The 16,434-nt window shown below is 56.9% G+C and overlaps 1 protein-coding gene across 5 annotated transcripts in view; it reads left to right on the top strand.

The window, feature by feature from the left end:
* CDC14A (cell division cycle 14A) overlaps positions 1–16,434 on the top strand; it is a 101,676-nt gene that overhangs the window by 49,460 nt on the left and 35,782 nt on the right. For all 5 annotated transcript variants that reach the window (XM_045817000.1, XM_045816999.1, XM_045816998.1 and 2 more), the window contains 3 exons: positions 6,981–7,047; positions 8,512–8,574; positions 14,521–14,608. In XM_045817000.1, coding sequence (XP_045672956.1) covers positions 6,981–7,047; positions 8,512–8,574; positions 14,521–14,608 — 218 coding nt within the window. The remainder of the gene's footprint in view (positions 1–6,980; positions 7,048–8,511; positions 8,575–14,520; positions 14,609–16,434) is intronic.

The following is a 16,434-nucleotide window of genomic DNA, read 5'->3' as shown; positions in this document are numbered from 1 at the left end:
GTGGGCTTCGGACGCCTGTGGAGCGGGCTTCGGGGCCGTGCTCGGTGCCCGCGTGTCCGTACCGCACGGGCTCGGGCTGACCTGTCTGGTCCTAGTGAAATAAATGTACTGTTGAGCCCTTGGAACTGGTGTGGTCGGAACTGAAATAGACTGTCACTTTAAAATAGACATTGGATGTTGAAGATTTAATATAAAAAATCTCATTTATAATTATGTTGATTACATGCTGAAATGGTACTGTTGCAGATACATTGAATTATAGAAAATACATCAAAATGAATATAATTGGTTTCTTTTTATTTTGACATGGTCATAAAAATGTTTAAAATTACATGTGCAGTTCTCTGTTGTGATGGGCATTATAGTTCCTTTGGTCAGCAGTGATTTAGATTAGGTTTTTGTTATTATTCACTGTTTTTGATTAAAGATTGTTTTCTGTAAGTTTGCCTTTGAAAGGTCAATATTTCCCAGCCACTAGAGTTGTTCAGGCATGAGTTGAATGATCTCCTGGTAATGACCAATCATTCATTCATTCATTCATTCATTCAACATGTACAGCCTAGAACTGTGCCCCAGCCCTGTGCTAGCCTCCGGGCACCTGGAGGTCAAGGCCACGTTCCTTGTCCTTCAGGAGCTCATGGTGCTGTGGTGGCTGGGTGGCGGGATACAGCTCAGTGCTTGGGAGGATGGGTAAGACGACTTCTGGGACGCTCCCCAGCCCATGGCTCTGCGGGTGTCTGCAAACATCCTAACAGTTTTCACCCAGATACGTTTCAGGGAAGCACAGAATCGGGACCACCGGGGGCCACAGGCACCCCCACTGTCTCTCTGTCGTCTGCTCTTTCGGACTCTTCAGTGTGGCCTCCACGTTGTGAACGCCTGGCCCCTGCTCTTCCTTTCAAACAGGTCATTACCAGAAATGCGTCCTTACCGTTTTGTGTAAACATGTCCTTTCCGCTCTGCTTTCTTCTCCTCATTATCACCATGGTCAAGGTTGCTAGGTGCCGAGTGGCCTCTTAGGTGCTTAGCAGCGGCGCGCTGGTCACCTGGCTCGGGAAAGAAAGGGCGTTTGCTGGCGCCCACGGTGTGAGCACGGTCCTGCCGGCGCTGCCGTGGGCTCGGGATTTCCGGAGGTTCCGCAGTCGACGCTCGCTCAGCTCTGGGGCCAGATGAATCGGACCCTTTCTCTTTGTTCCATAAATTTAATTCCTCTTCTACTTCTTTGCAGCAAAATAAATGCAAAACTAAACATAATTTAAAATTCTAGTGACCTCATCTACACACCTATTCATCTGTTCAGTTGCTCACTCGACACTGTCATCGACAGCCCCGCCCATTGCCACACTCATGTGGATTTTTAAAGTCACTTTGTTAACGGCTTTGTGGCTCAGGCGACTGTCGTGCTGGAAGTCTCGCTGAGAAAGAATCGTCAGGATTCTGGGTGGTGCAGAGGTGGTCCAGCGTGAGGCTGAGCCGCCTTAGTGTTTGCAGGTCTCTAGATGGTCAGGCGTCGGTCCGCTGTGTGGGGCTTAGAGACCCATGCCTGCTTGGACTGCAGAGGCGAACCGTTAGAAACCCTGCGTGTTCCGGTATTACCTTGTCCCCTGAGCAAAGAGCACCTCTCGTTTACCTGTTTAGGGAGGTAACTCGATACGTGGTAAAACTATCATGACAGACAAGGGTGAGAGCTGGGGTTCTCCCAGGCGGGAAGGGGGTGCAAACTCTCCCCCTCAGGGGAAGTCTTCGGGGGTCCAGTGGTCCTTTACGGGGGACGTGGAAAAATACACTTCCCCTTATTCAACTCGGTAAATGCTTGGCTCCGTGCATGCAAATGGGTGAGCGTGTGGGTGAGCGGGTGGGTGAGTGAAGGGGTGAGTGGGTGGGTGAGCGGGTGGGTGAGTGAAGGGGTGAGTGGGTGGGTGAGCGGGTGGGTGAGCGGATGGGTGAGCGGGTGGGTGAGCGGGTGGGTGAGCGGATGAAGGAGCGAACCAGGAGCCCAGCGAACAGCCGGCAGCCGGAAGGCGGCAGGGAAGCGGAGGGAGGCCACCGCTGGCTGCGGCGCACTGGCACGGTGGTTCGCACCGAAGAGCTCTGCGCAGCCTCCTGAGGTGTCTGGGCTGAGGCGGACCCTTGACTGGCACTTGGCGAAGGAAGAGAAAGCTGCCTGGAGCGTCCCCGCTGTCGGCTCTGTCCAGTCAGTAGTCTGGCGGAGAGAGCTGAAGGAAATGGTCTTAAACGGACAGCAGGGCTGTCGTGTTGATGCAAAGAACGTTTTTCTTGCTAGTGAGGATTGACGTATCCGGCTATGGAGGGAACACACGTGACCATAGAATATTACAGAAAATTTTCTTGGGATGAGCTCCCTAGCTCCCTCACTTAATTTAAATGTTTCAGTATCTGTTTTGTGCCAGGCGCTGTTAGGTACTAAGGAGACAATGGTGAGGAAAACACGTGCAGACTTTGCCTTCTTGGGGACCGTTGTGTGGGAGGCAGAGCATCACGTGAGCACACCAGGATGCCACGTCCAACGGCAGTTAATGAATGAACCGGGGAAAGGCAGGCACCTGAGCGGCCAGGTGGGGCTGGGGGCGTTTCCCCTGAGACGGGGGGGGGCCGCAGGGCTCAGGTCCGAAGGGTGGGTCGGGGAGTGTCAGCAGCGGTGAGCAGAGGGACGTGCGACCAGCAGGAGCAGGGGTTCTCTGGGGGCAGCAGGGTGCCCATGGGGGGCGCAGGAGGAGAGGGAAATCAGGGGAGGAGGAGGCTGGAGAGGCAGGGAAGCCGGACACCTCCCGGCCTTGCCTCCGATGCAGGATCTGAGCTTTCTGGAGCGCAGAGGGTAGTCGGAAGGGTTACCGCTGGGAGAGTCGGGGAGAGTCGCCTCTCAGACCACGGCCCCGGCGGCTGTGAAGACTGAGCAGGAAGGCTGGGTGGATGCGGGACGGCGGAGGCAGGAGTGAGTCCGGCGGAGGGGCGGGCGGCAGCTGAACTTCTCAGGAGACACTCCGAGGGGAGAACAGTGGGGCTCCGTGACGGCAGGGTAAGGAGGATGGGGGATCTTGCAGGGTCTATCTGGCGGGAGACCGGGGCCTGCTGGAGGACCACGTGGTTGTTGTTTGGTGGGGCGGCAGATTCCAGAGTCCCCTCACACCGAGAGTTTGAGCTGCTCGAAGACCCCCAGGCGGAACTCGCCCTGCGTCGTTGGCCGTCCGGACTTGGAGCTTTAAGGAGTCGGCACGAGGGAGAGGCATTTGAGGTGGTTGGCAGAGGGATGGCAGTTCACGCAGATGAGATTGCACAGGGCATGGTTCTCAGAGTGTGGTCCCTCTGCCAGCAGTGTCAGCCCCACCGGGCAACGTGTTGGGAATGCAGACTCTCAGGCCCGGCCCCAGCCCCAGCCCCAGCCCCAGGGAATTGGAAACTCGGGCCATGTCCGGCGGTTCTCGCTGCCCTGGGCGGTTGAGGAAGACCAGCCGGGAAGGTGGGAGGCAGTGTTGCTCTTGCAGACTGGAATCGCTCTGCTTCCCCGGGCACTTCTGATCTGGTGTCCGTCCTGGCCTCCGCTCCCACGTCCGGAAGGACCCAGCGCCGCCGGTTCCCGAGCCTCTGGAGAAGCGTCTGGTGTTCGTCGGGCGGATTCTGAGCTTTTTAGCGCTCCCCTTGGTTTTCAGTCTCTCGGCCTTCTTAGCGCCACTCCCCTGGTTTCCGGGCTTCAGAGTGTTGTCGCCGTGCTGTGCGCTCTTACTCTCCCCGGCCTTGTTGGAGTCCATTTTTAAAAGACTTTTTAAAATTATTTTTTAAGTGAGGTTCTGGTAGATACCTGGGCTCGCCTGCCACCTGTGCTCTCTCTCTCTCTTCCCCCCCAAAGTGTGTCCCAGGTGTTTGCGGCCCTGCACTCTCTCGGTCCCTCTCCCTTGGTGGCGTGGAGCTGGGGCCGCCGGCCAGCCGTCTCTCTCTCCCCTGCCCCGCCTGGGGCGGGTTTCGGGACCTGCTGGCTCCTGGACCGTCACGAGGACTACACGTGCTGACGCACCTGAACGACCCAGCAGGGCAGGTGTTCGAAAAAGGCGTCCCGCCTCCTTCCCCGGTCCTGAGACTGACTTGATGTGTTCGCTCTCCTTACTGCGCATTCCAGTTTGAGAGCGTGGGCCAGGCCGTCCCGCCGGCCCGACCGCCCGGCGCCCCGGTGCAGCCGGGTGCCACGGCAGCTCCCAGGCTGGCTCCCTCGGGCCGCCAGCGCTCTTTTCCGTCACCGGTGGACGTGTGGCTCTGCTCGGACCGGAGAGGGAGTGCGGCCTCCCCGCACTCTGCGGCCAGTCCGCAGGCTGGGCCTGGGGTTCCGACAACGGCGGTCTGGGAGCTAGTCTCGCTGAGTCTGGGCGTGGGGAGGTAGCTGGAGGAGACGGAGGACACCTGCTAGTCTTGGAGTGTTTGTTTTCTTTTTAAATGCAGAAGTTTTATTCCCTTTTCGTTACCGGAGGAGTAGTTTTTGATCTAGTGTCTGGGGAGCTAATTTAGAGAGTCAGGAACTCGGGATGATAAAAAATGATTTTCTTCATTTTCACTCGCCGTGTAGGATGACTCTCAGTTGTAAATGTGGGACGTGAACTGCAGCAGTGTTAGCAACACACCCGACTCTGTCCCAGCAGCACACAGCGTGACTCTGTCGTAGCCGCTTGTAATCCCGTCACAGTCGTTGCTTGCATCTTAAGGTTGATACTGTTTACGTTTCTTTCCTCTTTATGGTCCTTATCAGACCTACTCCTACGCCTTGCTATGTAGTACAGTAGTACAAAAGTACATACTGCTGTATTACAAACTTTTTAACATTCTCATAACTTTAAATTTAACTGAGTGGACCTTTTGCGGTTCCTTTGTATTTTATTTCGTGCATTTGAAACTTTTGCTGAGAAAAGGGTCCCGCAGACTGCTGAGGGGTCCCTGGCACTGACAAGACCTGACCTTGAACCCCCGCCCCACAGAAACAAGTGCCCACCGGGGACTGTGCGGTTGTTCGCACCCACTGGTGTCGTGTCTCAGGTCCCCAGGTCTTCTCTCTTTGGCGTGGGCCATTCACACTGGCTTCGTGATAGCTGTTTACTGTCTGTACAAGATGCGTGAAAAGGGGTTATTTTGTTTTTCACGGACCCCTGAGTCCCAACGGCTTTAAACAGAAGGACCCTGGAGACCGGGCAGCCATCTAGAGTGACCCTTCCTGTGTACCCGGGTTACCCCCAAACTGCAGGCCGAAGGGACACTTCCCTGAAGCCGCGGTGCGGGCTCAGCGTTCGCGTACGAGGCGACCGGGACGCTGAAACGCGATGAGGTTGAAGCTGCGTTTTAATTCATGGCTTGGCAGCCATGGGTTCGAGTTACCTGGGCTGGCTGTGATGTCACGCTCAGTTTTGTGTTGTTCTGTTGAAGCCCTCAGGGGACACTTTCTCCCCGCGGGACGCCGCCAGCCCCGCCCCCCTGCCGCCCCGGGACCGGCCGTCATCGCCGGCCCCTGACCGCGCCGTCCCTTGGGGTCAGCAGTGGGGGCTGGGCAGGGAGCCTGGGAGCTTCCAGGTCGAGTTTCTCGCCCTGGACACCTTGGAACGGTGTGGTGTTAAAGCTCCGGTGCCAGTTCTTGCTGAGCTGACCCGAACCTGATACTTCAGTGTTACGTTGCCCGGAGCCGCTCTGCTAAGCTGCTCTGAAAACTTAAATAAAGGATGAAGCCCTCGGCTGGCTTCGGGGGCAGCAGGGCCCCCCCCTTCGGAGAGAACCCCTCACCGTGCGCTGGAGGCTCTCGGGGCGGGAGGGGCCGCCCCGGGGGGGGCGCTGTCTGGAAGTGAGACCACCTTACCCTTGTGTTTCTGGGGGGCAGGGTTGGGGAAACGGCGTTTAGTTCGTGAAAACAGCTGCCAGGCTGCGTTGACCCGCACCCTCCCCCCCTCACCTTTTAGTTGGGTGTGGCACCCCTGTCCCACTTAGTGAAACAGTGCGGTGCTGTTGGTGACGATGAGCAATAGTAGTGGTGGTGGCCGTGGTGCCCATTAAGTGCTTCCTCTGCCGGGCCCGGTGTGAAGGGCTTGCCACTTCCTAAGTGCGAGCAATGCCAGCCCTGGGAGCGGCCGCTGCCCTCAGCATCGTCGTTCCACGGAGGACGACCCTGGGGCTCGGAGGTCACACGGAGGGGGACCCTGGGGCTCGGAGGTCACACTGGGGAGGGGGACGCTGGGGCTCGGAGGTCGCACAGAGGGGGACCCTGGGGCTCGGAGGTCACACTGGGGAGGGGGACCCTGGGGCTCGGAGGTCACATGGAGGACAACCCTGGGGCTCGGAGGTCACACGGAGGGGGGACCCTGGGGCTCGGAGGTCGCACTGGGGAGGGGGGACCCTGGGGCTCGGAGGTCACATGGAGGACAACCCTGGGGCTCGGAGGTCACACGGAGGGGGACCCTGGGGCTCGGAGGTCGCACTGGGGAGGGGGACCCTGGGGCTCGGAGGTCACATGGAGGACAACCCTGGGGCTCGGAGGTCACACGGAGGGGGACCCTGGGGCTCGGAGGTCGCACTGGGGAGGGGGACCCTGGGGCTCGGAGGTCGCACGGAGGGGGACCCTGGGGCTCGGAGGTCACACGGAGGGGGACCCTGGGGCTCGGAGGTCGCACGGAGGGGGACCCTGGGGCTCGGAGGTCACGTAACTTGGAGGTCCCGGGTGGGGCCCCAGCAGGTCGGACTCGGAACCGAGACGGTCTGGCCCCAGAGCCGGGACTCTCCCACGTGCGTCCTGACGAACTCTGCCCCCGGGTCACAGCCGTCTCGGGAGAGCTTCGGTGCCGCTAGCCAGCAGGTCCTCACGTGTCCCCGGTCTGCCGTGGCGGCGGCCGAGAGGCCACACGAGCGTGCGTGCGTGCAGCCGACTTGGGTGTCTGCGGATCTGAATGTGGGAACGCCCGAGTTTAACTGTGACCTTCTCTGTGTGTGTGTGTTTGCAGGGATGCTTCCTTCGGAAACTGCACTTACAACCTCACCATCCTCGACTGCCTGCAGGGGATCAGAAAGGTAATGAGTGGCAGGTGTCCCTGCTGCGGGCGACTCGGGAGGTCACAGACGGGGAAAGGCATGACGCCAGCGTCCCCCTTGCGTGCTGCTCGAGGGACTTGAGCACGACTGTCTCGGCCTTTAGAAAGTGGATTTAAACTCTGAAGCTATAAAATACCTTTCAAACACTTTTCTTCTAATTTAAAAACTACCAAGGCCCTCTAGCCCGTGCCCTGCAAACACCACCAACACACACTTCCTGTCGCGCCAGTTAAGAGGTTCTGTGGAGGTAGTCCCCAGTGCGTCATCCACAGTTACGGCATCTAAAATGTGCCTGGGGGAAGAGGTAATTCTAGTGGTGTCACCATCGTCGTCGTCATCTGCCCATCCCGCCGTCTGGCACAGCCTGCTTCTCGGGCGGCCCGTGTGAAATCTAGATCGTGCTCCCCCTGTGGTCGCGGCGACTGCCGACCTGACCTGGAAATTGGTGGCATCCGTCCCGCTGTAGGGGGACAGAGGCACCTGGTCTTCGGTGCATTTCTTGTTCCATCGGCCGTTGGGGCTGATTTCGCCCAAGCGCAGAGGAGGTTTCGGGGCCCCGGAGGTCGCCCAACCTGTCTCTAAGCAGCTGACGCACGTTTCCCTCGAACACCTCTTCTGTGGGGCGTGTGCCCGGTGATCTCTGTGCCAGGGGCTCCAAAGCTCCCGAGGACAGAGACGGGGTGTGGCCGCAGCGCTGCCTCTCCGGGAAGCACATGTTTCTGATCGCGCTGTTGCCCTGGTGGCGTCAGAAGTGTGGTCACAAGTGTGCGGGACCTACCCACAGAGACCTGCACAAGCACAGACTCTGAAAAGGTGGGGAAGCTAGCACTCAGGAGAACCCCCTGAGAGGGCGGGTTCAAGGTGCTGGTCTGCCACCCCTGCCCTCCCCACCAGCTGCCTCTGATGCAGTGGTTCAGGGGTGGGGCCCAGGCATCTGCATTCGACACGTAACCCACGGTAGGTGCTTCTGTTGCAGCTGGTCCGCGATGGGCATTGTGGAGAATGCTGGTCTCTGACGTGTTCTCACAGATCGCTGTGAAATGCCTTTTTCCCCCTAAATATCTCATTAATGACAAAAGGAAGATGAACCGTCCTAAGAATTTTTCATTTTCTTCTATCTGAAAAGTGAACCACTTCCCTATATTCTGTTATGGTCAGATATGAATTAATTGTACAGCCTCAGTAGGTTTTACCTAGAAATTTGCTAGTAGGTTGCATTTTGGGGGGCATATTTTTGTATTTTTCTAAGTGTTCAGTCCCACCTGCAGCACAGACTCAAGGCAGAGCTACCGATTCCCAGAAGCTGATTCCTAGAAACGCTTCACACCCAGAGGTCCCCGAGTTCTCGGCCGGTCGGGGGCACCACCGGTGGGCGGGCGGGTGAGGAGCAGCAGCGCCCGTGCCAGCTGAGTGCGCGAGAACTAACTCAGACTCTGCTTTCAGGGACTGCAACATGGGTTTTTCGACTTCGAGACGTTCGATGTGGACGAATACGAACACTACGAGGTTTGTGCATTTTAACTTTTTGTAAGATACAATTACACCCCCTCACCCCCCGCTGACACGCAGGGGTTGCCTATGGCGCAGCGGGTAGAAGAAACCGCTCTGGAGTTTCCTGTGTTTGTCCGTTTTTCCGCTTTGACCAGGAGCCTTCATTTGAGTTTCGGAAAATGTCCTATCTGTATATATCCTTCCATCAAATCTTGATTGACAATCACCTTCCACTTTTATAAGAGAAATAATGTTAAAGTGCAGTTTGGCAGTGGAATTGGAAGTTACTCTTGTTTTCAAAACCAGGTCTGTCGACAGCAGAGCTGGGCTTGTGCCTCGTGACACGTTTTGGCTGCACACGTCTCGTTGGAAACACGGCTGCGTTTGCCGAGCCGTCCGAGTGGGCGGACTGTGTTCCCACGACGCCGGCGCCCAGCTGTCACTGACGTCCTGCCCATGTGGCCGGGCCGGGCTCAGGCACAGGCGGTCCGAGCGAGGCCACCCGGGGAGCGGAGGTTGGGTGTTGAGGACCTTCGGGCCCTGCCCCTGCGGAAGGCTCGGGCTGAGGTCTCTCGGGCCGGTGCTCTGTGGTCAGGTGCCTCACGGTCGGCCCGCCGTGTTGGGAACTGATCAGCAACAGCACCTTCCCGAGTGCGGTCTCACCGTTCGTGTCCGCGCTGGTCCATCACATCCCACTCTGGCCGCCGGGCTGCGGGGTCCAGGAAAGTGTTTCCTGGGTGACGGTCCAGAAGAGTCTGCAAAGAATCTGTATCTAAACAGACACACCTTTCTAACAGGGTTTTTTTTTTAAGGGATTCGAGAAGAACTTGAGAACTAAGAGCAGCCATTCCCTTGAAATCTGATCATTGATGAGCTCACTTAAAAAATAAAAACGGACCTTTTGCTCCAGGGGAAACCGGGGAAGGTTTTGGTTGTCCACAAAAGAAACAAAACGACACAAAGCAAAACCAGCACAGGCGGGGCTTTCCGCTGGTCCCCTGGAGGCTCGCCTTCCGCAGCTGCCCCTGGGTTGGCTGTGCGCAGGTGAACGCTCAGCGGAACCTGGAGGCAGCCGTCCTGTCCTGTCTGGGACGGCGCCCTGCTCCCTGCTCCCTGCTCCCAGCGGGGGCGGGGCTGGGGGCGGGGGCGGGAGAGGAAGAGGCAGGCAGAGGAGCAGCTGCAGGGGCAGCACGTGGGGGGGGGTCGCCTGCCTGCGGTGGCTCCCAGGTGCGGACCGTCATCCGTGAAAGACGACGAATACGAGAGACAACGACCACTGACTGAGGACGATAGCCCATTTCGAGGAATTTATGTCATCTGTTAAAAGTAACTACTTTTCCATGGAAAGAGGCCAGGGCACAGTAATTAAGAACCCATTTTGATTTTGCGCTGGCACTCCAGGGAAACACTGACTGTGGCAGAGAACCTCTTGAAATGACGTTTCTTTCATTACCACCCAGTCATTGCCGTGAGGGTAAGGTTTGTTTTTTTCTTTCTTTCCTAAACCAGTTATTTGCATCACGGTTGCTAGATACCGTCCCCTCCACCCAGGGCTTGCCCGCAACGTCAGTTTGGTTTAATGTGCGGACCAGGGCCGTCTCCAGGCGGGCGGCGCCGCCCTTGCGTGCAGGCTGCACTGTCGACCGGACCAGGTGGGGTGCGCTCCGCAGGCTGCCCCTCCGCAGGGACCCTGAGACCGACAGGGCCTGTTAGGCCTCCTGTCTCCCCGTGCGCCGCCTGCGGTCAGCCTCAGGGGTCACTGCTGTTGAGCCCTCGGGCGCGATGCCTCAAGGCTCTGCTTTGGAGCAGGGTTTGCAGGGCAGACTGGAATGTAATCTGGAAGCTGCCCGGCCGGCCCTCTTGTTCGTGGATTGTGGAATCAGAAAAATGCGAATTCCTGCCCCAGGACGGGGCCAAGCACCTTCCAGAAGGCAGGTGTGCGGCCTTGCCGGGGCACCTGGAGGGACTGGGGAGGCGTCTCCCAGGCGACTTGACTCTTCAGGGAACTGTTAGAGGCACATCCGTGGAGCGACCCCGCTCCAAGGCCACACGGGGGAGGGAGCAGGGCCCTTCCCGGCCGCAGCTGGCGGTGTGGACAGACGGACCGCGCTCCCACAGCCGTTGGAGGAGCATGCCCCACGCGCTGCTGGGGCAGCGGTCGCGTCGGTTAAACCCACGACACGTTTCCCGAGCAGTGCCCCCCGGGGCTCTCTTCTCCTGAAGGGTGTGGTTGGGTCTCTGCCCCTGTGGACTGCTTAAGGATGGAGCCCGGTCTCCGTCCTCTGACGGTGGCGGGGCGGTCCCCTCGGCGCCTCTCCTGAAGCTGTTGTTGCTGGTACAAGAGCTCACAGCCAGCGGGCGTCTCTGGTCTCCCCGTCCTCGATGGGCACCGTGCGCACTCGCTGACTGTAGAAACTCTGCCCCACCGGCCAGCTCTTACGGGGCAGTCAGTCTTTCTCCTCCGCCTGGCCTCTCGCTCCCTCTGCCGGCCCGCACAGTGGCTGCTGGCTGGGGCCCCGGGATGGCGGGTCAAGTACTTGCTCCCGAGTGGGGGCCCTGCTTCCGAGTTCCAGCCTCTGGGGGTGCTAATGGCCACAGGTCTGCACGTCTTGAGCCCTGCAGCAGCCCCTGCAAATGCGCACGGGGTCCCCGCCCTTGAGGCTGCCGGCAGCCGCGGTACCTGGTCCCAGCAGGTGGAGCCCTCCCTCCCTGTCCCGGCCACCAGCACCTCCCTGTCCCCGGCCACCAGCACCTCCCTGTCCCCACTGCCGCCAGCAGAGGTGCGGCTGCCACCCCCTCCCCCGTCTGCCACCCTGTCTCTCTGCAAATCAAGCCGAACTTAATAATCTAGAGTGTATTGTTTAAATCCCAATATGCGGCGACTTCGTTTAAACCAAATAACTCAAATGTTTACTTTGCTTTAAACCCATCGAGTGCCAGTCCTTTGGCATATTTGCATTTATGTAACCCAGCTGCGCCGCGAACACTGTTTTATTGTTCCAGAAGTTGGGGGACTGTGGAGAAGGCACTCCCCCCTCTCAGAGTGTTTTATTTGATTTGCAGTGTTTTTTTGGAACGACAGTTGACATTCAGTGTTGCTTCGTCTTAGGGTCAGGTGCACGGCACAGTGGGTAGACCACGGTATATGTTACAAAGTGTGCGCCTGTAAAAAAGGGCACTTTTTAGTGAATAAAAAAGGACTTCGTAGTTCTTCCTGTCTTTCCGATTTTCAGCACGGTCTCGGTGCTGGAACACTGCTTACCCATGACGTTGCCCGAGAGAAGACACCTGTTCCTGAAGGAGCCCGCCCCGGGCCCGTCAGGGTCAAGGCCTCCCTCCTCTGCCTCACCGCCTGTTACAGCGGCGCAGAGGCCGTGCTTCTCAGGGTGCGGGCGGAACAGTGTGCTTGTGGCCGTGACAGCGGAGGCGTGCCTCACGGGCACAGACGCTGTTTTTAGAAGTCGTAAAAATTCAGGTTTTCAGGCCCAGTGATACTGCGAAAGAAACCAGGAGAGTTAGCTGTTCCAGGGCAACCTGGTGAGTCTTTTGTAGTCTGGAAATTCTATGGTAAGGTGAATTAGTAGCACCTGAATACATCAGTTTTAGGAATTCAAATTTTTAATTTTTTTTAATAGTAGGAACATCTGTGATTTTCCACATAGCACCGGTAGGCGGTAGGCTTTGGATGGGAAGACGTAACATCACCCTGTTGCCTCATCTTGCTGAGCTGTTTGTTTACAAGATGTGGTCGGCTCGGAAAGAGTTGTGCCTCCCGTTCCTGCCTGAGCTCGGTCTCTCTGAAGAGTGTGTGTGTCTGCCTAATCAGAGAAACCAGTCTGTGTTACTCGACATTGGTATAATTCACTGTGAAGAAGGCACAGATATTAACTTTGGAAGCTTATCAAAGTAAGCTTAAGTTACAGTAGTCAGTTAAAAGCTGTCCCTTTCTTATTACCGGCATTTTTTTTTTAGACTCGGATCTAAGACCTCCGTCTCTCTGTGTACTCCCTGCGCCTCCAGGCTGCCGAGCCCAGCTCCCGGTTACCTCCTCGGGTGGGCAGGTTTGCAGACACTGGTTCTGTGCGTGAGCGGGTCTCACTGAGCCCATTGTCTCTGTCCCGGCGATGGACTAGGAAAGGTTACTGTTTAACCAGAGGGCGCCCGCGGTCCAGACCAACGGAGGTAGCGCAGCACGCTGACCCGGACCCCGAGCGCCCACGGAGACGGGGAGAGCGAGCCTGGACAGCTGCTTCCTTCCGCACTCCGGCCAAGAGTTGGTGTCCGCCGCGGGAGCCTCAGAGTGTGTCTTCAGTTCCGAATTTTCCAATAGTGTTTTAAGCTTAATGCTTACTTGAGAGGGGTAGCAGACCGTTAACTGGGGACTGTTTTATTTCAGAAAGAAAATGAACATTTACCCCGAGGAGCTGCACATTAGATTCTCCATTCCAGCAGCTACAGATTGGTAGCTGTGCTCGAGCATTAACTTGGTGTGAGCACTCGCAGGGTCCCTAAGGTCTGCTTAGGGCGCTGTAGAGATAGACACTCCGTTACAATGAGATGAATGCAGTGCAGACACTTGTAAGGCAGGCGTGTAGCGTGTCTTTCCTAGCTGGAGGGGCACGTCTGCGTCGGAAACGGGAGAGCCGCACAGCCCGGGCCCGATTTTCAAGGGAATGGCCAGGGGCAGAGCACGGAGTTCCGTCGAGGTCCCCGATTTCCTGGAGGCCCCGAATCCAGTGTAACGTTTAACAAACAGAAGCTCCTACAAGCGGGGTGCGGGCGGTGTTTGGCCAGCACCCAGGTCTGCTCCGCCTGTCTCTTCTGTGGGGACGTGGGGACATGGGGACTCCAGCCTGGGACCGGCAGCGGGGCTGGGGCTGGGGCTGGGGCTGGGGCTGGGGCGGGCGCGGGCTCAGGATGCTCACGCGAAGAGGCAGGGATACAGACGCCTTTGGGTTCCTTGTGCAGACCTGTCCGATCACCTGCCCGATCTCCAGTGCCAGCCCCGCCCCAGGCGGTGTCCCCTGGTTCACGGGCACCCGGGAAGGCACGGAAGCGGGGGTGGGGTAGGGCCGTGGGGGGACGCTCGGCCCCCTCCCGGTCTCCCAGCCTCTGCTGAGGCTCCCTGCGCCAGCGTAGGTGGGAGGCTGACAGCTGCTGGTCCAGGCCGGCCCCCAGGTGTGTTTTATTTGGCCGCATGGTATCAGTATCGGAAGATGGCATTCAAAACGGCAAATTCCAAATATGGAGAGATTTCCTGTGAAAACCCAGTCGGAAGACGGGCCTCGCAGCTGAGGAACATCTGCCTTTACTTCCCTCTGCGGACCCTCGAACTGAGTGGTTTGCGGCCGTGGCCGGCGACCTTGGCCGGCGACCTTGGCCGACGACCTTGGCTGACTCTAGATCGTGGTTTAACCTTGGACGAGGGCCTATCCCTCACTCCCGCCTCTGTCCGTTTCCCAGTCTGTCAGAGCCGACAACAGACGTGTACTTGTAAAAACAGGGAAAAAAGCCCAAGAAAGTGTGTTCATCATAACCCTGATGTACAGAGAGTGTTTTTATGGTTTAATGTGTGCATCCTGTGTTCATGGAAAGTGCTTACATTCTGGTTTCTCTCGTTTTCCTTTACCACTGGGACAAGCAGTGTTTGCTTGCATTTCTTCCCAGTGCAGAGTGGCCAGGAGGCAAACTTGTTTCAAGCGAAGTACCTCCACTTGAATAAGGTTGTTAACAATTTTGTACAGTCTAGGTAAAAACTTCACTGAAGTGGGTCGAATTCATAAAGACCACTTTGAGAACCGATGCAGGTTGTAATTTCAGCCGAGTTAGTTACTCCGTCTCCCTGCGAGCCCCGCTGGTCTGGGACCCGCGGGATGAACGCAGCTTTCTCCGTGAGGGGGTCCGAAATGGCGTAAGAATCACGAAATCTTTCTCTTCTCTTTCCGCACGTCGCTCCGCCAGCGAGTTGAGAACGGCGACTTCAACTGGATCGTCCCCGGGAAATTTCTAGCGTTCAGTGGACCGCACCCAAAGAGCAAGATTGAAAATGGTAGGTTTCCCTTTCTTTTACCCCCCAAGTTTACTGCAGTTCATTTGTGATTTCTGACTTCCCTCAGAAAATCCAAAGAATATTTATAACTTGAAAATCGGAATGGTAGCAATCGGTGTGTTCGGTATTCTACTTGAGTGAGTGGAGGTGAGATCACCGTGTTAAAACTGGCCAAGTTTTAGGCTGTCGTGCACAGGACTCGCCCTCCACCTGGCCCAGGTGTCAGAGGAGAATCTGAGAAGCTAGTCAGACCCACGAGAAAACGCCCGAGTTCCCTCGGCGGTTCTGGTTTGTTGGGGGCGGTGGAGTGCCGTGCATCCTAGTGTTCTTTGGGGAGCGCCACGTTGAATAACGAGGAGGGTGGCAAGAGGAGTCCTCTATTGAGCACCTACTGTGTGTTCGATGCCAGCTCACGGAAGCATGCTCTCACTCAGCGCGCGCACACCTCCAGGAGGAGTGGGCACTGTTATCTTCATTTCGTGCGGGAGGAGGTTGCGGCTTATGGGTGGGAGTTTGCCCGAGGTCACGAAGTAATAGAACCTGCTCCATCCCAGAGCTGGGCCACCGAGCGCTGACCTGCGTGGCCCACCCTGACGAGGGGCCGTCTGGTCGCTGGCAGCCGCCCTCTGAGTTACTTATTTGCCGTCCGTGGGTGGCTGGGGCATCGCTCTCTTCAGGGAAGAAAGCCAAACAAAAAATAAGCTGCTCGAAGGAAACACGATCAGCTAGTGGTTTTCCCGTTCATATGCAGCTTCTGCTTTCTTTTTCCATCTGCTCACGTGCCCTAGAAGACAAGAAGTGAGCGTCTGCAGAGGCTGAGGGACAATTTAGGGGACAAGTGCATCAAGTTGAAAAAGTCACCCCTGAACATGATGGCCCCTTTCCTTCGCTCTCCGTCCGCCACAGACCTGGGCCACCCGTCCTGTGAGGGGACGTGATTTGGAACCTGGTCTAGGTTTATTCTTATTTTATCATTATCACTACGAGTATTTATTCTAAAATCTAGTTTCGTCGTGTGGTGTTATTCACGCATTTAGATTTGACCATTTCTTGGAGTTTCCACCCACGGGCCCATCATTTCACACCTGTGACATCACGCACCGGGAAAACCCTGCCTGGAACAGTTTCCCTCCGGGGACCGGGGACCGGAGGGTCAGCCCACGGACCTCCAGGAGGCCAGAACCACGTCCTCCGCAGGGACTCGCTCCTGAGCCTCCTCGGCCCCAGACGCTGATGCGCGGACCCCTGTCCTGCAGGGGGCGGGGGCGGGGGTAGGAATGACAGGCTGAGCCTGAGCACACGGCTCTCGGGCAGGCGGTCTCTGGAGGCAGGGCTGAGGGGGCCCGCCCTTGGCCTTGCGTGTGGCAGGGCCTGACTCCCCCCAGCACACCCGCGCGGGCCTCCATGGTTTCGCGCTCCCCGGCGAGGTGGAAGGGAATTTGCCACTTAGGATTCGCATGTTTTATGAAATTAGAGAGGAGACGAGGAATAATTAAAAACAATCACTTAAAAAAATTTTATAGAGGTACTCATTTTTTAAAAAGAAGCAAGTGCAGGAGAACCAATAAAGAGCATAGGAACGACTACTAATTCTACCCAGGTGTTTCTAGGGTTACTGGTTAGTGGTGGGTTTATTTGGGGACTTTAATTGTCCTTACATGTGCTTCTCTTTATTTTTTACCTGTACATTTTTTCTCTCTCAATGAATACACACAGACACACTAATAAAAATATTCCTTTTTTATAAGCGTGGCATCATGATTTAATTACTGTCTTTTAGCATCTTTTTTTTTCACGTAACATACACAGACTTCTTCCCATGGGCA

Source organism: Phyllostomus hastatus, unplaced genomic scaffold (assembly GCF_019186645.2).
Source record: "Phyllostomus hastatus isolate PE091 unplaced genomic scaffold, TTU_PhHast_1.1 phas_scaffold_216, whole genome shotgun sequence".
Classification (NCBI taxonomy): Eukaryota; Metazoa; Chordata; class Mammalia; order Chiroptera; family Phyllostomidae; genus Phyllostomus; species Phyllostomus hastatus.
Note: the sequence above shows the minus strand (reverse complement) of the source record. Positions and strands in the feature narration are given on the sequence as shown.